General features: G+C 36.9%; 1 protein-coding gene across 2 annotated transcripts in view; it reads right to left on the bottom strand.

Moving 5' to 3' along the window:
- LOC139963180 (cathepsin Z-like) overlaps positions 1–26,522 on the bottom strand; it is a 47,564-nt gene extending 21,042 nt beyond the window's left edge. The window contains exons 1-7 of one of the 2 annotated variants that reach the window (XM_071963739.1): positions 26,455–26,522; positions 14,158–14,226; positions 11,877–11,995; positions 11,059–11,222; positions 6,757–6,936; positions 5,810–5,957; positions 4,784–4,862 (exon numbers count right to left, since the gene is read on the bottom strand). In XM_071963739.1, coding sequence (XP_071819840.1) covers positions 4,784–4,862; positions 5,810–5,957; positions 6,757–6,936; positions 11,059–11,222; positions 11,877–11,992 — 687 coding nt within the window. In that variant the 5' untranslated portion in view covers positions 11,993–11,995; positions 14,158–14,226; positions 26,455–26,522. Of the gene's footprint in view, positions 1–4,783; positions 4,863–5,809; positions 5,958–6,756; positions 6,937–11,058; positions 11,223–11,876; positions 11,996–14,153; positions 14,227–26,454 lie in introns of those variants that run through there. The other variant, XM_071963748.1, reaches the window with a different exon arrangement.
- Positions 26,523–26,861: the final 339 nt, after the last annotated feature.

The following is a 26,861-nucleotide window of genomic DNA, read 5'->3' on the forward strand; positions in this document are numbered from 1 at the left end:
CACCTTGGCACTGGGAGTTATTGCATTATATGTCTGAAGATTAACTTTGACTTCATATAACTGAACCCACAAAGGTCACCTTGGGTCAACTTATTGACATTTTTGATCAGTGAGACGTAAATATAGCATCAAAACTATAAAAATTCAAACAATTTTTCTTTGCCCATTTTCTCCCCCGAAAATACTAGTTTTTTAACGTTAATTGACCTTTGGTGACCTCGGATCACATGACCGTTAAGTTTGAAAATATTCCCCTTTACCATTAGCAACTTGTCCAAAAATATCAACTGTGTCACACCTTGGCACTGGGGGTTATTGCAATAAATGTCTGAAAATTAACTTTCACCTTGTATAACTTTGCACACGAAGGTCACACGGGTGTCAACCCATTGACATTTTTGATTGGAAGGTACCTTTGATATCCAAATCTAGCATCAAAACCAGAAATTTTCTTTTTTGTTCGTTTCCTCCCTAAATAAGCACATTTTTTCTAATGTGACCTTTGACCTTTTGACCTTGGTTTCAGATGTAGTTTTATCCCCTGATTACAAAAAACAAAACGTAAAGTCTGTACAGCCATCCTAACTCCGACCGAAAACTTTGACCCCATATAACTTCGCACAAAAAGGTCACACGGGGTCAACCTGATGACATTTAGGATCAGAAGGTACCTTTGACATCTGAAAATAGCATCAAAACTGTAAAAATCCCCAAAACACGAAAAGGTCACCAGAGGTCAAATTGAGGTCAAGGGTCACCCAGATGCGGGTCGACAATTGGATTACATTGAAGCAACTCCCAACCCTAACGGACAATTTGTTCTCAAGTTATCGCAAAAAATACTAGTTTTTTATCATTAATTGACCTTTGGTGACCTCGGATCACATGACCGTTAAGTTTGAAAATATTCCCCTATACCATTTGCAACTTGTCTCAAAATATCAACTGTGTAACACCTTGGCACTGGGAGTTATTACACTAACTGTCTGAAAATTAACTTTGACCTCATATAACTTAACATACAAAGGTCACCTTGGGTCAATTTATTGACATTTTTGATTGATGAGACCTAAATTAGAGCATCAAACTATAAAAATTCAAACATGTTTTTCTTTGCCCATTTTCTACCCCCAAAATACTAGTTTTTTGACATTAATTGACCTTTGGTGACCTTGGATCACATGACCGGTAAGTTTGAAAATATTTCCCTATACCATTTGCAACTTGTCCAAAAATATCAACCATATCACACCTTGGAACTGGGAGTTGTTGCATTAAATGTGTGAAAATTAACTTTGACCTCGTATAACTTCGCACACGAAGGTCACACGGGTGTCAACCTATTGACATTTTTGATCGGAAGGTACCTTTGATATCCAAATCTAGCATCAAAACCAAACATTTTCTTTTTTGCTCGTTTCCTCCCAAAATAAGCACATTTTTTCTAATGTGACCTTTGACCTTTTGACCTTGGATTCAGATGTAGTTTAATCTCCTGATTCCAAAAAACAAAACGAAAAGTCTGTACAACCATCCTAACTCCGACCGAAAAACTTTGACCCCATATAACTTCGCACATAAAGGTCACACGGGGTCAACCTATTGACATTTATGATCAGAAGGTACCTTTGACATCTGAAAATAACATCAAAACTGTAAAAATCCCCAAAACACGAAAAGGTCACCAGAGGTCAAATTGAGGTCAAAGGTCACCCAGATGCGGGTCGACAATTGGATTACATTGAGGCAACTCCCAACCCTAACAGACATTTCGTTCTCAAGTTATTGCAAAAATACTAGTTTTTTATCATTAATTGACCTTTGGTGACCTCGGATCACATGACCGTTATGTTTGAAAATGCTCCCCTAACCAGTTCACAACTTGTCCCAAAATATCAATCTTGTCGCACATTGGCACTGGGAGTTATTGCAGTTTTAATATTTTCGGTTTTTGGACCATAACTGACCTTTGGTGACCTTTGTGGGCACCAGAAACAATAGGGCACACCCTCTCCATATGGCGGATCTATAGTCCAAGTTTGGCCTCAATCCAACATTCCCTTATTGAGATAGAGCGTACCCAAGCAAGTGTCACAGACACACACACACACACACATACATACATACACACACACGCCAACCTGACTGCATAGGTTCCTTTTGCTAAAGCAAGGAACCAAAAAAAATCTACCACTTAAGAATATACTTGACTGTTTTAAAAGGTTTACATGAAAAGTATGTTTCTCTACTTGTGTTCACAGAATGTGACTTTTGACTGCCAAATACTTGAGCTAATGTGCTTATTATGGAAAAGTATGAAAGCCACTGATTTAAGCCATCTTGACAACGTTGACAGTTCCGAGTTTTTGATCTTTATTAGCCTCTGACTTCCATTTACTTCTGTAGAAGTTATGTACATCATAGGAGTAATCTATCATTCACATGTAATACTGTTCATGCATTGGGTGTTTGAAGAGAGTGTTATTACTGCTAATTGTACCTCTGCTGATCTCAAACTAAAAGAGAAATAGAGTTCATAGGGTTAGCTACTAGCATGTCCAATATGAGCTATATAATAATGTGCTTCTTGATAACAAGCTATGGGATCAACTTACATACACACTTATCAACATGGAAGCAAAAAATAAAAAATTGATATGCAACAGAATAAAGTCGTAACAATCTTGAGTGACAACCTTCACCGTGGTGGTTACTTGCCACAGAAGAAAATTCTGAAGAAATGACATTACTGCCACAGAAGGTATCTGAAGAAAAAGATGATCTCCAGTCTCTTAAAAAAGTCACATATATATATATATCTATTAACTTTAAAGTGGTCATGAATTATGACCACCAAAATCAATAGAGTTTTACTCATCAAGGGCAAACCACACATTCAAATATTTGTACCAAAAATTGTTTTTTAGGAAATTCCATCTAACACCATCAAATCTTCTCTAAAGTGGATCACAGTAAATGATCTGTTATGAAATAATGGTAATTGTTTTGTTTTCAAAAATTTTACTTTCCTATTGTAAATTTGTTGTTGACTTATCCTTGACACCTGATTTGGCATATGTCTTCAGCTGTTGGAATTTCCTCAAAGCGCTTAGGAGTTATTGCAAAAAGAGCAAATTCCTTGTCTCAAAGTGCTAGGTTTTATCAAGTCCCAAAAGAAAATAATACAATGTGCCAGCTCTGCCTTCTAAGGATTATCTGAAGTTATGTGACGTTTGTAATTGTAATGGCACAAAGTAGTCCAAAGAGCCTCTCTCATCAGTCATGATATTGCAGAGCACCCAGGTGAAAAAATAGGGGTAGATATATTTACCTTGGACAATTGTGAATACCTATGAACCATTGACTATTTTTCAGATTTGTTTGAGATTGATAAATTCTCACACAAGAAAGATGCATCTACCATAATCAGAGAACTCTAGAGACATTTCACAAATCACGGTATACCTGTTAAGAAACTTAGTGCAGGTAGACTAAGTGGGTTATTAAGCATGTTAGCGAGGATGTATTGTGCTTTTGTAAATAGTTTAGGACAACTTTTTGCAACAGGCTAAGTAATTCATTTATTAAGTTTTTGTGATGTTTTCTTAAAGAAGGAGAGGTGTGACAATTATACGTACTAAAAGAGTGCCATCACAATTACTACTGTAAGACTAGAGTTTGAAATACATGTGTTGTAACCTAAAAAATAACTCATATTCTAGTCATTGACAAAGATTTAAACAACCCCTTGAGCCAGTTTGTGCCCATTTGAGATAACCTGTTGACCTATTGAAGTACAGAGGGTGAAACTGATAGGAGATTTAAGTGCACTTTTAAAGCAAGAGTATGAACTCTGAAGCAGATTTCATTACCTGGATGCCAGGTATGTTTCGTTGAAGACATAAAAAGCCCCTTCGCAAAACTAAACAGAACTGATCTGACTAAATAATGTTCACCAAAAGAAAATCATAGCAGTCGAGAATTAACAGATTAATTGTAGCGTTTTGGAGTTATCATGTTTAAATGGTTTTCATACTGTTCAGATGCATGTTGACCTTATCTGACCTAATGACCTCCACCAATTTCAAGATAATTCTTGCCCTCACCAAGCTGGATCCATATACTACATATGAAGTTCAGCAAAGATGTACTTTTGTGTTATCGTGTATACAAACTTTTCAGACCTTGACTTCTGCTGACCCCAAATGACAATTGAACTTCACAGAAAACAATAGTCTTCTTGTATGCAATAAGACGGATCCCATATTACCCAAGTATGAAGTTAATTCACCATGAACTTTTCGAGTTACCGTGGTTACAAGCAAATGTCATACATACATGCACAATCGCCATCAAAGGTCACTGAGCCTTCGGCATTATAACCAAAAAGGCATGACAGCCACTTTTGCCGTCGGCTGGTTTTTTTTCAGGGGCACCTCGGCAAACATCGAGGGCATGACAGCTTTTTGCCATCAGTGGCGTCAGTTAAGTCAAGCCCTGAGATTGGGTTTTCAACTAACAGTGTGGAATATTTCCTCTTTCTGTATAAGTGTCACACTGTCTGCCACCAGTATATTCCTTTAAAAGTTTTTCACATTTTCCACATAATCATCATAGGTTAACCAAATGTAAACTATGAGATTGGCAAAAGGTGGCTAGTTTGCCATATTTTCACGCATATGCTACCATGTTACTGGGCTGCCTATGATACATTTTCCAACCTTCAGAACATGTTGGTGAACATCACTTTTAACTGGATTAACAATCCAAACAATATACTTACAAAAGAGGCTACGTGATACTCAGCAAAGACTTTTCCTCCCTGAAAGCTGTCAACTGCATCAGTCACCATAATTCCACATCTGAAAATGAACAAAATAGTAAAATCTCATTCACCTGGAGACATCAGCATGTGGTAAGGTACTGTGCAAGTAAGTGTATTCAAATTCGAGATTATTTCATATTCATGAACAGATACAAAGTTCATACAACTTAAGATTAACACTTTAAATATGACAAAGAACAACTGGTGAAAAACAAATAGCTTAAATTTTCTGCACAGAAAGTCTTATTCTAAGTCCGAAATGAAGAATGCAATGCGGTTGATGGACATAGTTAGGTACATCTTTTACAAATCTGACATGTGAAGATCAAATTTTTGAAGCAGATTTTGTTTCCTGGATGACTGTATGTATTGTTGAAGACCTATTGTATTTGAGCCCATCACAAAACTAAACCAAACTCAGCTTTGTTATGGTTCTTGTTCTCATCAAGCTTAATCTACATATCAAGTATGAAATTCAACAAAAATGTTCTTTTTGAGTTATGATAATTACAAGGTTTGACTTATGTTGCCTGCAAATGACCTTTGACCTCAACCAATTTCAATAGGGTTCCTACATGCCGAGTACGAAGTTCAACAAAGATGTACTTTATGAGTTATGATTTAAGTTGTCAGACTTGACCTCTTTTGACCCCAAATTATTTTTGAACTTCACAGAAAAGTGTTGGTTTCTTGCACTCAATAAGATGGATCCATATACCAAGTATATATGAAGTTAATTCCCATGTTATAAGCAGGTGTCACATACACAAACCCACACCATCACAAAGATTCCTTTTGCCTCTGGCAAGGAATGAAAAAGTCACAAAATGAGAAATAGGACACTCCTCATGTGGTAACAAGCATTGCCTATCCAATTGGTTCTTTGTATTCATGACTAGAAATAAACCATTGAACACTTGTAATTATAGATACATGGTAAGAAAGTAGCAGCAACAGAGGTGATATAAAACATCAGTTACTTACGCAATTGGACCCTTTTCATAAATCTCAGCCATCATCTTGTCCCTGCCTTGGATGGTTCCATAATCGTTCACTTTGTAACGAGTGTAGTTTTTAAGGAATACGCATGATGAGGGGCTGCAAGTACCACACTGGTTGAATTCTACACATGCTAACAAAAGATAAAGACTAGAACATCAGCAAATGTTGTAGCTCAGTTAACTTTTGTAAAGTTATTTGTATAATCTGTCATGGTTAAAACATTATGAAAGAAAGCATTTCTGTGTGTGTAACAGACCTAATATGTAATGTTTAAACCAAGGTTGCAGAGAATCTGAACCAGCCTCTATGCAGGTTTGGAGGAGCATTCTTCTATTTGGCTGCTGATACCTTTATCATGTTTGACCTTTCATTCTGCCCACTAATATGGAAGCCACTCTCAACTGAGTATGTTACCAACTTTGGGAAAATTAAATTCATGACATATGAAAAATATTTCATATCTCTGTCAATTAGAACCTAAAACAACCTTGACTTATTTATCGTTGTACAACTTTTGTTTCCACTCACCAACTGACCTCTGTCACTTATTTTCATCGAGATCAGATTAAAACCTTATAGGACTTCATGTTTGAATTTTCTTCGACCCTAAAGTACCTTCAACCTAATGTATGTGTAAACAATAACAACCTCTGACAGGCAACAATCTGGACAACAACTTTCATCAAGATTGAGCAAATGATCAGCAAGCAACAGCCTTCCAACTGATGTTAACAGACAGATAGGTAGACCCATTGTAATTGTATAAGCCCCATTGGCAATGCCAATACAAACTTTGATTGTGCCTCACTTTTAAGATTTCTCTGCTCTTATAGCTATATGCAAACTCAAGGCAACAGGATCCTTTTATTCATTGCATGATGTTACACTTACTAGTACTGCATGAATGGACTTTGAAAAGAAAAACTCACATTGGTCTTTGGCTTGATAGTTGTTGCAAGTTTCATCAGGGATACCATTGTCATGAGCATACTTGTAAACACCCATCATGCCACCACCTTCACATGACCCAGCATTCCCACAGTCAATCACATTTTGAACTGAGAGGTAAGTAGAGGGCCACTGTCCTCCACGAAGGATGTTTAATCGATCTACAACACAAATCAGATCATTGAATGTTAGTTATAATGTACCGTTCTGAATAAATCTGATAATAATGTAATGAGCCGTTTTGTATTGAATTCAAAAGACCAAATCAACCAGCCCATCTGCTCTCCTTTTTTATGATGGCCCTCTCAAAGACAAAGTGTAAATGTCTACTGTTTGGTAAAATACTGTGAAAGTGTTAACTGACTTCAAGCAGTCTTGGTCATTTATAAGTTAAGTCTCAATTTTAATATAAATGTCACAAAGTATGTTGAGGTTGTAAACCTCTGAATTGATGACTTCATCCTGTATTACAAGCACTACTTGTAATATCCCTTATACCAGAATGCCACATGGCTTTGTGATTCCTAGCAATACAATTCAAAATAACTATCTGACTATCCAAACTATCCAAGAATTAAGGGAGAACCAGAAAAGATGAAAGATTTCCAGCTCTTATTTGAAGCACTCCCTTGTGGGCATCAACCATTTAATTCACTGGCAAGGATTATATTTCATATAGAATTTTCATTCCAAAATGTTTCAAAATACAAACTTGTTTTGGATTTTACCTCCACCATTTCAATATGGTTCTTGTACTCACCAAGCTGGATCTACTTACCATTTATAAAGTTACACAAAACTGTACTTTTTGAGTTATCAAGTTTACAAATTTTTCAGTCTTTACCTCTGTTGTACCCAAATGACAATACGGTCCTTGTCCTCAATAAGACGGATCCACACACCAAGTATGAAGTTAATCCACTATAAACCTGTTGATCTAGTCTTTACAAGCAAGTGTCACATACAAACACACACTCCATCATATCGCATAGATTCCTTCTGCCTCCAGCAAGGAATCAACAAGAGCCCAACAGGCACTATGGTTCCTTGCTTACTGGAATATTAAAGTGTTGTAGGCCATCACCAAATATCATAATATTTATGCTATTAACAACATATTCCAAGTTTGGATCTAATCTGATTGAAGGTTGTGGAATATTGCAATTCTAAAATTTGGATCCCTCCCAAAGAATTGCAGCCATATAAAATTTTACATGTTAATTGTCCCAAAATATTTGGCCCAGACAACGTGGCTCAGAAATGTATTTGTCCGCGAAAATGTGGGCCCAAATGGTTCTAAAACTATTGGGCCCCATAAATATGGGCAAAAGAATGTGTCTCAGAGTGCATTTGATGTGGAAATAAAATCTGGGCCCACCCAGCCCAAAATGGGCCGGAATTCTGTAGGACTCAGATTGCCTACATGCACTAGCTATTAACCAGCAACCTGTATACCAAGTTTAGCTACAGTCCGCCTTAAGGTTGCAGTTATTGCAATGTACTGTAAAGAAAATGTGGGCCCAAATGGTCCCAAACATATTGGGCACCATAAATTCTATTTAAGAAGAGATTTTAAGGAATTTGACAACAAATGTTACTTTCCTAAACTAATATTGATATCCATTTTGAGTTCAGATTAAAACTGCGGAATGTTAACTATATTGTGGTCTACTTCAGACATATATGTATGACATGTAAGACCCTTGGCTAGATACATTTCATGTACTTGCATTATTCATCTGTTACTTCTATAGAAAAGCTTCAATCTTTACTAGATGGCAGTCATGATACATCAAGCTCCAAGAACTTTACAGTATGTTGTATTTCATGTACAAGCAATAAAACACTACTGTACATGTTAATTATATGGTGCATTCAGTTTGGTAAGCAATGCCACTCATGATAGTTTTAAGTGTTTTTGAGATAATTTTATATTTAATAGGAATTTTGAGACTGATAAATATATGGTGCTAAGTACGGGTGCTCAGCTGCTAGTAATGCTGTTGTTCCATATTACTTTGAGTTATGAAATATTATGTTAACAAATCATGTACAATTCTTTAGTTTGATTTGTTATTTCAATGTTGATAAGAATGAGGTTACTGTGTGACATTATTTATGCTTCGAACTGCTTACTTGTCCTTGTTCTGTGCTGAGGGTCTATTGGCTATAAAAGTTTGCACTAAGCCCATGGATAGGAAATCTGCATATCCCCTTGCCCTTTTCACACTCTTTATTATAGGTAAAACTTTGAGACACACCTGTCTTTACAAAAGTAAAGGAAACTACACAGAGAAGAGGGATTCCTTCATAGAGAAACTCTAAGAAAGGAACTATTCTTTAGATTAAGAGATTAACTCTGCTACTATACAGGTAAGGCATTTCCTTCCCGAAAAAAATGACTATCTTTCTATGGTCCAAACCACAGTGCTACTTTTAGATTTTAAACATAGACTCCACACATTAAAACCTGTGACTTAAGAAAGCCACTATCCACAATGAAACTAGCAGTTCCAAGCTGTTCCCCAATGAGCCAATTATTGAGTCTCCGCCGATCTATATGTTCAATGGTGAACTAATGATGAAGCTTTGCAAACTATACAAAAGCACTATGTACAGTGGAAACTGGTCTAGTTGGTCTTGAACCAATTTAGCCATCTCCTGCTTAACAGGCAATCCTTCCTCCTTTTTAATTTACTGATTGCAATGACTTATCACATTTTTTTTCCAAAAGGAAACTAGTGCAACTAATGGGACCAAAATGTTTTGGTTTATAATTCAGAGCTTAGGTTTAAACACTTTTCATGTTATGAAAGAGCAAGAGCATGAATTATATTACTTCTATAGTTACAATTTTAATGTAATGACACTGTTAAATTTGAGTCACTCATTTTTCTTGACATCTTGATGAAATCCTTACATCATCATGTAGTGATGAAAAGTTCAAATGAATTGTATCTAAAGTATACCCAAGAAATTTCAGTAATCTGTCCTTATTTATTTGCAATAAACATGATACCATCCATAAATAAAATGCGGTAGAAAGAATGACTTACTAAAACACATTTGTCTTGGCATCTTGCTTAAAGAATGGCACAATGTTAGCTTAGCCTGACAGTTGACACAATGTAACATATTAACTCAATACTGTAGATATTTGACATGAAAAAGTAATATTTTCATCAAACTTCACATACCCTAAATATTCCATTCTAGCACCTCTTTCAACTTCAGATCCCAGTATGAATTTCTGTTTACCAACCAAAATTTCACATAATTCTAACAACTTGTCTTGTCTTGACCAATCTTGAAGGAACTATACCAAGCACCAAAAGAGCCATTATTCTATGATAATTTAAGATGTTTCCTGAAGTACCTGATTAGGTAAAATGTGCCTTTAGATATAGGTGTTAAATTTGAGACAATGTCATTGACTAATGACAGAACAGCACCAGTTCTGAATACTTTCCAGGTCAATAGGTCTAGAATTATATACACTTTTGGAATAGTCAAAGCAGTTTTCCATAGACAGGATATACAGTATCTCTATTTTGGATGTTTTCTTGGAACAACCATGTGTTAATTGGTGCTAATTCATTACAACAATATTAAAATGGTCACCAAGGAGTTCCTTTGGATCCACTGGCAACTCCTTTATAACTATTTTGAGTTGCCTACTTAGAGCATTAAAATCTAAAACAGGTGCACATCAACATTACCATCAGGCAAAGACCAAGAAATATCACTACTGCTTGCATCATTGAAACCTACAAAGTGCTAAACTCCATCCCGAAACATGCATCAATGCCAAATGTTATTATGCCTGTCTGTCTCACATATAGTTTAACTACATCCAAAAATGAATGATAATTTCCATTCAATTGCCCAAACATTTCACTTTGCATATGATTTTTATTTGTTGTTCTTGTTTCTCCCATATTGCTTTCCTTCCTCAATGACCGTTGTCTTTTTCAAGTTGTGTAAGTTATACTGTCTGCATTAATTCTTTTCAGCATCTCCGTTGGTGTCTGTCAGGTTTGAATGATATGCATACATCACTAACAAAGGCAATGTATTAAAGTCAAAACAACTTGTGTTAACTCCCTTAAGCTGTCACAACCATTTCTGAGAACACCCCAGTCAGTGGTTTAGATCATTTCTTGCACAGTAACTATATTTTCCCTTCACAAATCTCTTTCCATTCTTCATGTTTGTTGAGGGTAGCCCAATGCTTGTATATTACCTACAGACTTTGGACAAGTCTAGAAAATGTTAGTAATTACCTGCCATGGCACTTGTAGTACCCATGCCCCAACAAGATCCACAGTACTGAGGAATGTGCTGATTTCTTGTTGCACTTGCAAAGTTTGTGCCATTCACATTTCTCCAATCCCAGGATACTGGTATCTTTTTAAGGTCTAGATATTCATGTGGCCTTTCATACGTTCTGTAAACAGAAATCAGAAATCATGTGCCTATAGATTACAAGTATAATCAAGTAACATATTTAGAAACTATGAGAAAGCTAGTGAAATTAAGAGCACATTTCCAGTTGATGTTGAGATAGCATGGTGAAAGTTATTCTTTTTAGTTAAACAAGGTTATTGTGTAATAATCTGTGATATCATATATGGACTATGCTGTACCTTTAATTTTTTAATCTTGGACCTCTGTTGAACTTTGACCTAAAACAGAATGCAAAAGGGTTCTTGTAATTAATAACATACACCCATATTTTGTGCTGAGTAAGGTAGATCCACTTACCATGTAAAATGCTGATTACAGTTGGAGTCATTGTGATTAAATTGTGATTTTCAGAAGTTTACCTCTGCTAGAGCGACCTGTATTGACCTTTGATCCCCCCCCCCACCCACAAAACCCCAGCAAGGTTCTTGTGAGGTGGATACACATATAGTAATAAGTATGAAGTTCAGTCATCTGTTATATTTTGAGTTACCCTGTATACAAACCAAGCACCCATGCCATTATCATCAGAAAGATTCCTAATACATTGTTCATGGGATAAAAGTGCAAAATCAAAGAGAAAGTATTTAAACTCTGATAAGAATTCTTGGTAAATATATACTTCAGTTTTACTCACTTGACTGTTTTTATCCCTTCATCAAACGATGGATCATAGCATCCTTTCTTCTTGGCATGTACTTTAGAGCTGACCAGCATTACTAAGAAAAGCAATATGAAGCAATTTCTCTCCATTGTCTGTGGAATAAAAATTTCATCTTCATAATTTTTATGATTGTATGACATCACAACTGTTTGCTTCAAGTCTGCTGCAGATGCAACCATTCAATTTTACTTTCAGCTGCAACCAGTATCGCAACAAGAACAGCAAAACTACTACTGTAGATCTTTAGGAATCTGATGTTTCTCATATCATATATATCATACTGTATCTCATATCATATATGATATATCTCATATCAAGGTTTACAAGGTTTTCAGACTTGGCTAGTTTGTTATGACTATCAACAAAAAAGGATGTTAAATCATTAGTTTAGCTTTAATCTGTAAGCAGGATGGCATAATTTGAAATTGATAAAGATCAGTTTTATGTTCTAAATTGAGTGAGCCTTCACTGTGCTACAGCATGTGTCATGCTGTCATTTGTAAGACAACAATTATTTTCTGTGCAACAAATAGTCAGTGTCTATTGGGCCCACATAAAAGAGAGCTGTCACTCACAGACATCTCTGAAAGGAATTGTTCCAACTCTACATTGTCACCTAGGATGAATATTGTGTAGGTAACATACTAATGAAAGGATGTCCTAGAAAGTTTTATTGACTTCAATCTACATCTATTTAAGAGGAAGTTCATTTACACAAAAAAACATACCAACCCAACAAATCAATTGTAGGTCACTTTCAAATTGAGGAAGTATCCTGAGGGATTTTAATTGTTTACACTTTGTAAGTTTTATGTAAGATCAAATTATCTCCTATTGAAGATCACCAAACAAATTTGATGAACCTCTGGATAAACAACTCCTCCGATCATCAAAGTTGGCTTCTTCTTCATCAAGGTCACAGAATTTGCTACCAGAGGAGTGGGTTCCCGGACAACTCCCCCTGAACGAATTCCCCCTGGACGATTCCCTCGAACAATTCCAATCCTGACAATTGCCCCCAGACAATTCCCACACGGAAAATTGCCAACATTGACAATTGCCACTCCGCAGAATTCCTACTCCGGAGAATTGCCACTCCGGACAATTCCCAACCATGACAATTTCCCCCCCGGACAATCCTCCTCCTCGGAAATTTTGACGATTGATTGACAGCCGATGTAGGCGGGGTTTAGGCTATTAGTACAGTTAAAATGGGGGTGAACCTAGAACTAACTGCAACAGGAGATTTCATTTTTTCATATTGTTGTTGTGTCTCCACTGAAGCATTTAAAGAATATAAATAGTTCTGTGCAAAATATTTATTGTTCTGTGCCTAGATGCACTGTACCATTGAGCAGAATTTGACCACAAAATGTCTACCGTGTCAAGTTCTTTCATACCCCTAAATTGACACATTCGTCGATAAGCTAAATGTAGTGTAGGCCTAAGTATACATCCATTGACTTTGGATGCTGTTAGCTATGCTCTGAGCCTCTAAGCTCAGACAGGTCAGGTCCCAGAGAGTGATGGTATCATTTTTTGCTTAGTTTTAGGGAGTAAGATTTCCAAATGCTCCAAAAATGTGAAAAACTGGGGGCAGGATGTCAAAAGCTTATAAAAATACAATTTGGTCAGCACATAGCTGTAATGCAAGTTGAAATAAAAATGCAATCAAACTCATGAAATATGTATATAACTCTGCTTGACTGCACAAAGTTTAGGTTTCCTGCTTTATCGTTGCTAGTAATGTTTGAAGGTGCGTCAATTACGAAGGTGCGTTAATTATGAAGCTTTTACTATACTTATACACAAATATTTTGGTCTAGTTGCATATAGGGCCGGGACATAGTCTACAGGAATACACACCAAAATGGTTTCTAGCTCTACAAAGCAACGGAGGAGAAGGTATTGAACAAGACGGCAAATCTCTCTGGTGGATACTTTTGAAAACCGGAAAGCGCTGAAGGAGGTCGGTGGTTGCAATCCAATTCGAAGTAGCCTAGGCGGGCCCGCCCGCTCGGCCTAGGTAAGTCAAATAACTTTCACTACCGATTCAACTACGGTAAGGCTGTTGATGGCCTAGCTACAACTTACAAGCAATGATGGCTAGGCCTGTAACGTTAGTTAGGTCTTACATTTACAAGTTACATTCGGGTCTTAGTTAGTGTTCTACGACAAATGGTAGGCCTAGGGGTATAACATATTAATATTTGATAAATAAAGAAAACCAAGGCAAGAGTAAAGACTAACATACTCATCTAATATTAGTTAGTACACCGGAATTTTCAGATTCACGAGTCTTCTCAATGAGGTTCAGTAATCAGTACAGTCCACCGGGCTGAAGCTGGCCAACAGACCTCTGACAGATCGCTGAAAAATAAACACCGTCTACCCCGAATAGGGGATTGAATTCATGCAGGTTGCACAGATAATCGAGCATTCCAAGGAAGCAAAGGAAGGTATCTCGAAAAAACGTCGTCGCTCAAGTTCAACACTGTAGTCGCGGAGGTTGGCTGTTTGGGTCAAAGGCTGACCGCAAATTATGTGAAATATGCGGAAAATGTTGTTAACAGCACAAACGTTACCATGCGAAGTGAGATGCTTTTGAGAACGAAGGGACAGGGGAAATAGACAGAATTGGCGAAGTTTTTTAGTCTGTTAATTTTAATGAATTAAATGAAGGCGCAAACTGTACCTCATTCTTTAGGCTCAATTACTCAATTGACAAGTGAAGTTTTTATTGATGTTATATATTCTTCGTCTGTTTGCTCGTAGGAGATTGGAAAATAAACTCCTAGGTTATTAACGTATCACAAAAAAATTAGATTAGTGTACGTCGACAGCTGAGAGGTTAAACTTCGGAAAATAACCCAAAACTAACCTGCTTTATTGATTTTTGGGAGATTTTGTGAGTCATCACCATTCTTTTTTATGCTTGGATATTACAGAGGATGTAATAAACTACTGATGGTCTTAAAAATCATGAGGATTGAATGTGATTTCAGGTATTTTATAAAATCGCAATGCAAAAATATTACACTACAGAGCGAAAACAGGTAATTTGCCAACCCCAATGTTTCGCTAAATATAACCCCGTGATAATTTTTGTGCCATCAAATCACCACCATCAATATATGCAGAGGACATTATTCTTTCATTTTCATAACGTTTCATGACAATCGAAGTGGGTCTACTATCAGCAGCAGGCGGATTCCGGCAGCGCCCAGATCGACTCAATGCAAAATACTACACTAAAGAGCGAAAACAGCAAAAATAACAACCCCAATTAATTGCTCAATTTCACCCCGTGATAATTTTTGTGCCATCAAATGACTATCATAAATGAATGTAGGGGACACTATTCTTTCATTTTCATGACATTTCTTGACAATCGAAGTGTGTCTAGTATCAGCAGCAGGCGGATTCCGGCAACGCCCTAATCGGCTCAATGCAAAATACTACACCAAAGAGCGAAAACAGCAAAAATGACAACCCCGATTAATTGCTCAATTTCACCCCGTGATAATTTTTGTGCCATCAAATGACTATCATAAATGAATGTAGGGGACACTATTCTTTCGTTTTCATGACTTTTCATGACAATCGAAGTGGGTCTACTATCAGCAGCAGGCGGATTCCGGCAGCGCCCTCATCGGCTAGTTGCAAAATACTACACTAAAGAGCGAAAACAGCAAAAATAACAACCCCAATTAATTGCTCAATTTCACCCCGTGATAATTTTTGTGCCATCAAATGACTATCATAAATGAATGTAGGGGACATTATTCTTTCATTTTCATGACTTTTCATGACAATCGAAGTGGGTCTACTATCAGCAGCAGGCGGATTCCGGCAGCGCCCTCATCGGCTAGTTGCAAAAATAATACACTAAACAGCGAAAACAGCCAAAATGACAACCCCAAATAATTGCTCAATTTCACCCCGTGATAATTTTTGTGCCATCAAATGACTATCATAAATGAATGCAGGGGACACTATTCTTTCATTTTCATGACTTTTCATGACAATTGAAGTGGGTCTACTATCAGCAGCAGGCGGATTCCGGCAGCGCCCTCATCGGCTAGTTGCAAAAATACTACACTAAACAGCGAAAACAGCCAAAATGACAACCCCAAATAATTGCTCAATTTCACCCCGTGATAATTTTTGTGCCATCAAATAACCACCTTAAATAAATGCCAGGGACATTATTCTTTCATGTTCATGACATTTAATGACAATCGAAGTGGGTCTACTATAAGCAGCAGGCGTATTCCGGCAGCGCCCTCATCGACTCAATGCAAAATACTACACTAAAGAGCGAAAATAGCAAAAATGACAACCCCGATTAATTGCTCAATTTCACCCCGTGATAATTTTTGTGCCATCAAATGACTATCATAAATGAATGTAGGGGACACTATTCTTTCATTTTCATGACTTTTCATGACAATCAAAGTGGGTCTAGTATCAGCAGCAGGCGGATTCCGGCAGAGCCCTAATCGGCTTAATGCAACAATTCTACACTAAAGAGCGAAAACAGCTATAATGGCAACCCTCATTAATAGCTCAATTTAACCCCGTGATAATTTTTGTGCCATCAAATGACTATCATAAATGAATGTAAAGGACATTATTCTTTCGTTTTCATGACTTTTCATGACAATCGAAGGAGGTCTACTATCAGCAGCAGGCGGATTCCGGCAGCGTCCTCATTAGCTAGTTGCAAAAATGCTACACTAAAGAACGAAAACATTAACAATGACAGCCCTTAAATTGCTGTGATGTTGTTTGAAAGATAAGTTATTCGAAACGGGAATTGCTATCACGAACCGATGTGGAGTTAGCAGCGTTTAACCGAAATTGGTTAATTGGAACCGTTCACTGAAGTTGCCTGAAAACTAGAGCTGTGGATGTGAAAATTGCCCCAATCGTCTTTGTCGTTTATTGATCTACGAATTTATATTTAATACTTTTCCTCTAAGTGATGGCGCTATTTCATACAGCAATTTCCTATTTAATGAAATCATTAGAAATTTACGCAGGATATGTATGTATCTGATGAGTGTATTTTAAAGTAAATTAAGGCTCAGAATAATTTGTTATTAAGTGCACTTTATATTAAAGTAAAGTAACTACTAATTTAACATACTTTCTTTAGAGATGCATTGGCACAAATAATTCATGACACCATTAATACAAAATGTATGCGGTGAAAGTGTTGTGAAAACTTTCATAACATGCTACTCCGGTCTTCTACATAATCTGCATACACCATCCTACGGGCAGCCGTCGGGGAAAAGAAGACAACACTGTGAAAATTACTTTTCAAACATGCTTTCGGAGGTGGGGGGATGTTGAGCCCATTCCATTTTAAAGTAGGTGTCTAGAAGTGCATGAGTGTCGTAGTTGATTGCATTTGTCATTTTTCTTCTGTGAATTTAAAAAGATATTGGAGGGGGGGGGGGTGCACAATACATCCCTAAACCAACGACCAAATACCTCAATAAAGGTGAATTTTCAAAACCTTCCAAAAGAAAGAGATTCTGTAGTAAGTTTGTAATAGACAGAAAATGAAATGAAAAAGGCATACTCACATACACTCAAGAAAGTTACAGTCGACGAAATAATAAGCTTGCTACAGTTGCATTTATGTACAACTACTTTAATTAGTTCCTGCCTCATACGCATGCACGTATCTGGCTTTATGTACATTACACAAAATGAAACCCGTTTCAGCTTCTGGGTGCTGTTTTTTTTCTGCATTATTTAAGGTAGCACACCTTGTGAGGATACTCACATCCTAAAATCAGACACAAACTATCCAGTATACTTATTAAAACCACATCTCGAGAGCAAGCTGGATGAGGGAGATAAAAAATTATTAAACATATTCATTTCACGGCAGTGCATTGCATGATGGGAAATATTCGTTTCAAATAAAATTTGTTAATCAAAGCGTTTGTTTTTCTGTATTGTCTAGACACACACGTAAATGGCCCGTGTAAACACTTGGGTGTCTGGGTTTTTATTAAGTTTACTTAATCTAACCTGACACGGGGTGTTGTAAAATTCCGATGTCAAATAATGAATAACATTTAAGAAACAGCAAACATTTTGGTTGTATTTTTGTGATATTATACCATGTAATAACCGTGCAGAAAGATGAATGAGGATGGAGGGCCCAAAGCAGTCCAAAAATGGAAAAAAAAATGCATAATGTAAACCACCTCCATAAATTCTACGATCTTCTTTTTTGCGTCGTTATTATTCTTCGCAAAGAAATGTAGTCTTTGAAGATAGTTAAGATAGATACTTTGTGAAAAGAGAAAAAGGAAATTACCATAAACATTATACTAGCATGAAGAAAACCTTCTTAAACATATTTTCCTACCCACCCTGCAGTTTAGACCAGTAAACCGGTCTTAACTGAAGCCCTGCCTGTAAGACATCTGATATTTGATGACCTCATTGTAGCTTTTAATACGGTACCTCTTAGTGTAATTATCGATCTTAAGAATAAAGTTAATTTTAGAGTAGAAATACACAGGAATTCGGCGTGTCTACATGTGCGATGCTTGTTGCAAACTTGACATCAGAGTAAACGAGGTACTATATAGGCCAAATAAGGTTAAACAATTTTGCCATTAAATTACTGTCATAATCGAATGTAAGGGATATTATTGTTTTGTTTTATATACATTTGGGATAATCAAATCGGTTGTTTTTCTTTCGGTTACAAACGCTGGCCACACATACAATACACTACAAGGGGTAGCTCCCTACATAGCGCAGATGCTTAGTTTATATTTTGACTTCTTATGTATGTTTATTGATCATGGAAGCTCCTAACTACGGGAAAGTATTGTTGACGTTATTAGGCCGTGGGCCCGAAGTAGGAAAAGTGATCTAAAAATTAACTTTCGTTGCACCGTCCCGGGGTCTACATGAAACCCATTAAAATTGATTAGCAATATGTATTATTTTCCAAAATCAGTTGTTCTTAAGCGTCAATGTTGCACATTAATGTTTTTTAGGCCAAAATGGCGGCAATTTCCCCATACATATCCTGCACAAAATAGAATATATAGGCCACAAATACCATAAAATTGATCAGAAGGAGAATCTACCTTCATGTTGAGGTTCCGCCGGCTGATTTGAACATATGTGGAATGATAATTTGTTTAGTGGGGGGGGGGGGGTCTACTTAAAGGTCATAAAGCACCAAGAACAGAATAGAGGGCGCTGTCCATTTCAGTATATCAGAGCATTGCATTCTGCTATGCGAAAAATTATAATTAAAATTACTACATATATAAATAATAATAAATTATATAGTAATATAAATTACTATATATATATATATTACTATATATATATATATATATATATATATATATGTGTGTGTGTGTGTAGATATGTAGATATAGCAGCACTAACTATTCGTTAATTTAAAGTAAAATAAGACATATATATATATATATATATATATATATATATATATATATATATATATATATATATATATATATATATATATATATAGAACAACGACATTTCAGATGAATTATAATTAGTACAACTTTTGCGATTGAGCGCTCCTAATCTAGGAAAAGCATGTATCTCCTATGAAACCAGTAAACTTTAAACATTCCTTACTAAGACAAATTAAAGGCAAAATCTAGCTACCAAGTGATATCAGGTTTAGTAAATGCATTTCTCTGCTCATTCCGTATGGGATTTTTCACGTAATGATATAGACATGATAAAGTTAGAAGATGGAAGCCACCATTTGCTCTGATCACTTACGGAAATGTCGGAGGTTATATTTTCTTCCTGTTGCTTGATAAGTCATCCCATCATACCTCTACATCCTCGTCATCTGGTGTTTGGTATCGCACTTTCGTTAACATTGGATTTATTCATTAACGGCATGTGTCTAAAATTTCGAGTAGAAACGGCTTTGCTCCTGTAGGGGGAAGTGCTTCCCTATTACTGAGCACATCTATTTTAATTATTAAGTGTAGCACTATCTTTGCATTGGGCCGATGAGGGCGCTGCAGGAATACGCCTGCTGCTGATACTAGACACTCTTCGATTGTCATGAAAAGTCATGAAAACGAAAATATAATGTCCTTTAAATGCATTGAGAATGGTCATTTGATGGCACAAAAATGATCACAGGGTTAAATTGAGCAATTAATGGGGGTTGTCATTTTTGCTGTTTTCGCTGTTTAGTGTAATATTTTTGCAACTAGCCGATGAGGGGGCTGCCGGAATCCGCCTGCTGCTGATACTAGACCCCCTTCGATTGTCATGAAAAGTCACGAAAACGAAAGAATAATGTCCTTTACATTCATTTATGATGGTCATTTGATGGCACAAAAATTATCACGGGGTTAAATTGAGCAATTACTGGGGGCTGTCATTTTTGCTGTTTTCGCTGTTTAGTGTAGTAATTTTGCAACTAGCCGATGAGGGGGCTGCCGGAATCCGCCTGCTGCTGATACTAGACCCCCTTCGATTGTCATGAAAAGTCATGGAAACGAAAGAATAATGTCCTTTACATTCATTTATGATGGTCATTTGATGGCACAAAAATTATCACGGGGTTAAATTGAGCAATTACTGGGGGCTGTCATTTTTGCTGTTTTCGCTGTTTAGTGTATCATTTTTGCAACAAGCCGATGAGGGCGCTGCCAGAATCCGCCTGCTGCTGATAGTTGACCCCCTTCGATTGTCATGAAAAGTCATGAAAACGAAAGAATAATGTCCTTTACATTCATTTATGATGGTCATTTGATGGCACAAAAATTATCACGGGGTTAAATTGAGCAAATAATGGGGGCTGTCATTTTTTCTGTTTTCGTTCTTTAGTGTATTATTTTTGCAACTAGCCGATGAGGGCGCTGCCGGAATCCTCCTGATGCTGATAGTAGACCCACTTCGATATTCATGAAGGGTCATGAACACGAAAGAATAATGGCCCTTACATTCATTTAAGATTGTCATTTGATGGCACAAAACTTATGAAATTGAGCAGTTTAACGTGGTTGTCATTTTTGCTATTGTTAAATATAGTCCTACTTTTGCATTGAGCGGATCAGGGGCTTACGGAAATTCTGCCTGCCGCTGGTAGTAGACCCACTTCGATTGTCATGAAATGTCAACAAAACTATAAAGAAAAATGTGCCTTACATACATAAATGATGGTTATTTAATTAGACAAAAATTGTGACATAGTATATTTACTTAGGCATTATTGGAAGTCCACAGTTTTTGCTGTTCTGCTTGATTCGGGTAGTATTAAGGTTTGTATTGAATCATTCGTGAAAAAGTCCCCTCCCACCCCTTCTCCACCGTGTCAATCCTGTGTACGCCAGTATTGAGAATTGTAATTTGAATTGTTTGGACAATCAACGCACTTGCATAAATAGAAACACTGGCGGATCCAGGGCCATTGTTTGGGAGGGGCCGAAGTGGCATTAGAGTGATATGGGGGAGGGGTCTAAGGGGAGGGGGTGACCCCCTCCCCTTTGGAAAATTTTCTATTTCTGAATGCCCTCAGATGCAATTTGGTGCGACAAAAGTGTACAATGGTGATGTTAATTTACTTCTAAAAAAATGTTTCCCAGGTGTAATTTTCTAAAATATTTATAAAACAAAGTTGAGATCATCTTTCTCAAGAAATTTGTGTTAAACTTGTGTTAAACTGTAAATCCTCATGCTCATACATTTACATAGCTCCCAACTCTTGAGAAGGCAAATGCTGGTCCATGCCACGAATCGCCGTCCTGGGGGGGGGGGGATAAGGGGAGGGGTGTCCCCTCCCCTTTTGAATTTTTTTTTGGAATCCTGGTGATGCCTACATGTAAAATGGTGGCACTTAGAAAGGCTTTTGTCACCCAAAATTTTCTGAGAAATATGCATTTTTTGTGTGTAACATCAATAAATTGAATAGTATACAAATAATGATTGGTTATAAGTGCAATAGTGCAAATATTTCATGAGTTGAAAGATGGAATGTTCCATTCAACGAGGCGCAGCCGAGTTGAATGGAACAAATTACCATTCATTATTTGTTTTATACAACACCTTCAAATTTGGATATAATTGGATGTAAAATGCACTCATGCAACAGATTGTTTTGAACAGACAGGTTTCTCTGCTCTCTTACCATTGAAAAAAGTGCTACCAAAAAAGTATATCGCATGGTTCTATCATCATAGCGTGCAATAGAGCGGATTTTGCATGCAATCGACGAGCAATTGACCAATCAAATCGTCCCCGTTCTGGCGTAGTGACGAATGTTCAAAATGTGAGTTTTGAGAAAACGCGCTCTAAAGATTTTCATATTTTGACTTTAGTATAGCGTAACTAAAAGAGGATCTTTTTTTACCGAAAGTTGTCAATATTTTAAATATAACAAATAGAACTTTGAGTTCTCATGTTTGTTGCTGAAATTTCTTACATAGTAGTAATTTTAGTGTAAACATTTTCGTCGTTATGTCATGTCATTTTCAGTTAATTTTAGACATTCGCCACACATTGATCACTGTGCTAGAACTAAATTTTGAGGTTTCGTCCTGTCACAGACTTGTATTCGTCACTTTTGTGTGTAGTAGCCATAGGGTACACCGTGAATGTTCACTGTCACATGGGGAGAGGAAGGGGGGGGGGGGGTTAGGTGGAATAACCTTACGATAGAAGAAAATAATCGAAGGGGTGGTACATTGGTCTTATTAATTTTAAAAAGAATGTCCACGGTTTACTTTAATGTATAAAATAGACAAGGAATGGGTTATACGCAGGTATCAACATACGTGTTTTAGTATGTTTTTCTTGAGTGACATGGATGGAGTCGGATATGACGAGGGGAGGTGGTATATAGGGCAAGGAGAGCCGGCTGTTGAAATGGTGGTATATTGGTCTTATTAATTTAAAAAGAACGCCCACGTTTTGTTGCAATGTATAAAATAGACAAGGAATTTGTATGGGTTATGGGCGGATGTAAGTGTTTTAGTATGTGTTTCTTGGGTGAAATGTAGGGTGTCGGATAGAGAGATGTTGAGGTAGGGAGGGCAAGGAGAGCCGGCTGCTGAAAGGGTTATATATTGGTCCTATTTATTTTAAAGAACCCCCACCATTTTCTATAATGTATAAAATAGACAAGGTATATGATGAAATGTGAACACATGCAGTTGCAAAAATAATAGTTCCAGTGGCGTAATCTGTTAAGTCGGAACTCTTATAAAGCACACAGACTACGGAAAATTGTGTGCAATTCTTCATTTTCAAGTTAGTGTATTACGTGAAATGTCTCTGACGATAGTTGCTATAAGTATCCTTCAAACGCTTTGGGAAGCTATTCCACTATACTATCCCCTTAAACGGAATGTGAAATTTTATTACGCTCACAGGCACATTCATAATAACCAACCCAACAACTGTGCAATTGTTCAAGTGTTTCCAAGTTGTACTATAGTATGTTGTTCCTTCTTTTTATTTCCTTCCAGTATACATATAAAAAATTTCTTACGCTCACAGGCACATTCATAATATCCAACCCAACCTCGTGTGAATCCTCAGATTTAAAGAAGGAAATAACTGTGCCATTGTTCAAGTGTTTCCAAGATGTACTGTAGTATGTTGTTCCTTCTTTTTATTTCCTTCCAGTATACATATAAAAATTATAGAGAGGAGTCATATAACACCTCAACAAGAAGAATAACTCATATAAAAGTTTTTTTTTAAGATGATAGGATACCAAACAGTCCAAGAATAACTCATATAAAAAGGGAGAAAATGTCAAGATGATAGGATATCATATAAAATACATCTACTAATACAAAAGTTATTACATAAAACGATATAACAAACAAACTATAACAAACATTCTAAGTGCTCGAATGGAATGTATAAAGCAGCACGGTAAATAAATGAGTTGCTGTAAACTTACGTTCGGTATTTTGTGTGGATTTCTTAGATTTCTGCTCGATTTGTGCAGGAGAGTTTTCAGTACAGTATACAAAGGGTTATTCTGATCACTGTAAATCTTATTAGCCATTCTTGTAAACTCAGGTCTTGCAGCAGCATTTACTTTTTCTAAAAGTATATTGTATTCTAAATTAATATAGATGATGTGTATTTAAGAAACTTCAGTCTTCTTTTCTTTGCTTTTTTTTGCAATATAAAATGGTACCAGGCAGGCACTGTATAGATCACATGTGCCAGGGTAGAATAATAGTATTGAAAACATTTTCCTTAGCATTTTGGTTAAAGAAAGACACAACGTAAGCCACACTAGATACTATATAATATACTTTTTTAATACCTTAATGCTTTGCAAGAAAAGGTCAAACTGTCGTCACTGTATACTCCCAGTACTCAGTTTTGGAGGTTCTAGCCACATCAGATCCCTCAATAATAATAATAATACGTTGCGACCTTGATAGAATGAGACCTTCATGTTTTATGGTTTATTTTCAAAAACAAATTTCCCTTATTTTTCTTTGGGGGGGGGGGGGGGAGTTACGCAATAAAGTCTTGCGGTCACATGTTGGAACTATGTCATTTACAGAACACTGAAAATTTCATTGGTCAGTTTCAACAGAGCTCTTATGAATTGTACATGATACAGCAGTATCATCGGCATATTTTGTTATAGAAATGTGTGAGTTTGACCTAATTTCATCAGTATATATAGTAAATAATATAGCATATAATGGACCCCCCCTCCCACCCCAAGGCACACCAACCTTTATTTCCAATATTTCCGATAACCCTTTATCCAACCTTACTTGTCTGGGCCATCCTTGAAGAAATTGTGTAAGCCAATGAATAAGCCATGTTTCTTTGATAAATCGTAAAAGATCCTTCATTAATTGAAGCATTTGGCAAGACAGTATTAAAGGTTGCTATACAGATTTTCTAGTAATTCGGTCTAAACGCCCCCCCCCCCCCCCCCTCCTCGTCCTTTGTAGCAAAGTAACTACTTAAGTATAAACTATGCTAGTACCTTCCCGTATCTCAACAAAACGTCAATTTTCAGATTTTTTTCATTTTGGCGACTTGTTATATTTCGGCTAAACGTTAACATTCAGATTTTATTCATTTTGACGACTTGTTGTATCTCAGCAAAACGTCAATTTTCAATATTTTGTCATTTTGACGACATGCTGTATCTCGGCAAAACGTCAATTTTCAGATTTTTGTCAGTTTGACGACTTGTTGTATCTCGGCAAAACGTTGAGATTCAAATTTTTGTCATTTTGACGACTTGTTGTATTTCGGCAAAACGTCAATTTTCAAAATTTTGTCATTTTGACGACTTGTTGCATCTCGGCAAATTTAATAATTTTATCGTTTTGACGAGTTGTATTTCGGCAAAACGTCTTTTTCCGAATTTTGTCATTTTGACGAGTTTGTTTCTCTTTCATCACCATGTCCCTTCTACGCTTCCGTAGTATGTGAATACTGTATTAATCAATTAAATGACGAGGTGAACTAATAAAGATATTACCTTCCCATAATCCTGGGTGTTTTCAAATGGCAGTTAGTTGGTTCTCAAGTCAGTATGGCATGGTTGTTATGTTCGGCTTGTTCCAAAGGGTAATATTCGTCGATATGCAAAAATGCATGGACCTTAGACAAATAGTGTTACTGAGTGGTTGTAATGATGACTAAAGTATTCGTCAGTATGTAAAAACGAGAGTGGGTCTTAGGTGGACATTCGTCAAAAATGAGTCAGAAAAAACGAAAAAAATAGACAGTTTTAAAAATTCTAACCCGGCTCAACCGATTCTTCACCCTCGAAGTAGGTAAGAACAATATTTAACTCAATTTCGCCAAAAGTGCACGTTCGCCACTACGCGAAAACGGGGACGAAATGGCCGGAATATAATTAGGTGTTGTATAATAGGTGATAATTCATTCTTTCCCGTGGCATGAAAATGTTCGCTGCTCGCCCCAATGAAAAGAAATATAGGCTAATTTGAGGTTCAAATGATGCTGTAAAGGAGGTTTTATACTCTATTATGCTAAATGCTAAAGAAATGATGGTTGCTAAGTCAAGATTTGATGCAATTTTTTTTATGTATACTTGACAATTACAATGCGGTTTTTTCGGACGCTTGTGAGGGTCAGCGGGTTTGGGTGTTAGAATGCGGGTCTAATTCCCGCGAATTGCGGGTCAGTTGGGAACTCTGCATTTAATTTTAAACCAGAAAACGAAAAGGTTTAGACTAGTCTACCACTGCTATTCCTCTCGATTTTTTTAATTTCCAAGCATATGATTTAGCGGATGTTCGGAAACACTTTTTGGCTCACCTTTTGAGGGGGCCATGGCCCCCCTTGGCCCCCCTTGGATCCGCCAGTGAATAGAAACACGTTAACGTGGACTCTTCCAGGTGTTACTGTATACTATCCTATATTACCCACTTTGCATTCTTCATTCACACGGTTTGTCACGTTACTGCCAGGTGACCGCATTATACCTACTTTAGAGTATAATTTGCTGTTTGCTAGCTCTGTCGGCCAGGTTCAGTCCGGTGTACAGTCCGTCTTAGCTTCAGTACGTGTTTTACTTTTACTTCCGTTGTACCATCTCGATCTCGTGACTTGTTGTTTATCAACGAGGTAAATGAATCTGGAGGATTCATGTCAATTGGGTGCGCGCGTACCATGTATGGAGGGTCATGTGATGTGTTCCAGGGTGGTACTATACTGATATTTCTCTGTAGCAGTTCGAGAACAGTGTTAGTGACTTCGTGAAAGATTGGTCGGTTCGGACATGGGAAATAACGGCATAAGAAGGTACTGGTACTTCAGGCCTACGAAATAGTGCTAATATGCTAACGTTCAACCTTATTCTCTTGAATGAAGGCAGGCTTTCTACATAATCTTACTTATTAATACAGCTCTAGGGCACGCTTTGTCTCATATGGCCTAACGTTTTAA

Source organism: Apostichopus japonicus, chromosome 3, assembly GCF_037975245.1.
Source record: "Apostichopus japonicus isolate 1M-3 chromosome 3, ASM3797524v1, whole genome shotgun sequence".
NCBI lineage: Eukaryota > Metazoa > Echinodermata > Holothuroidea > Aspidochirotida > Stichopodidae > Apostichopus > Apostichopus japonicus.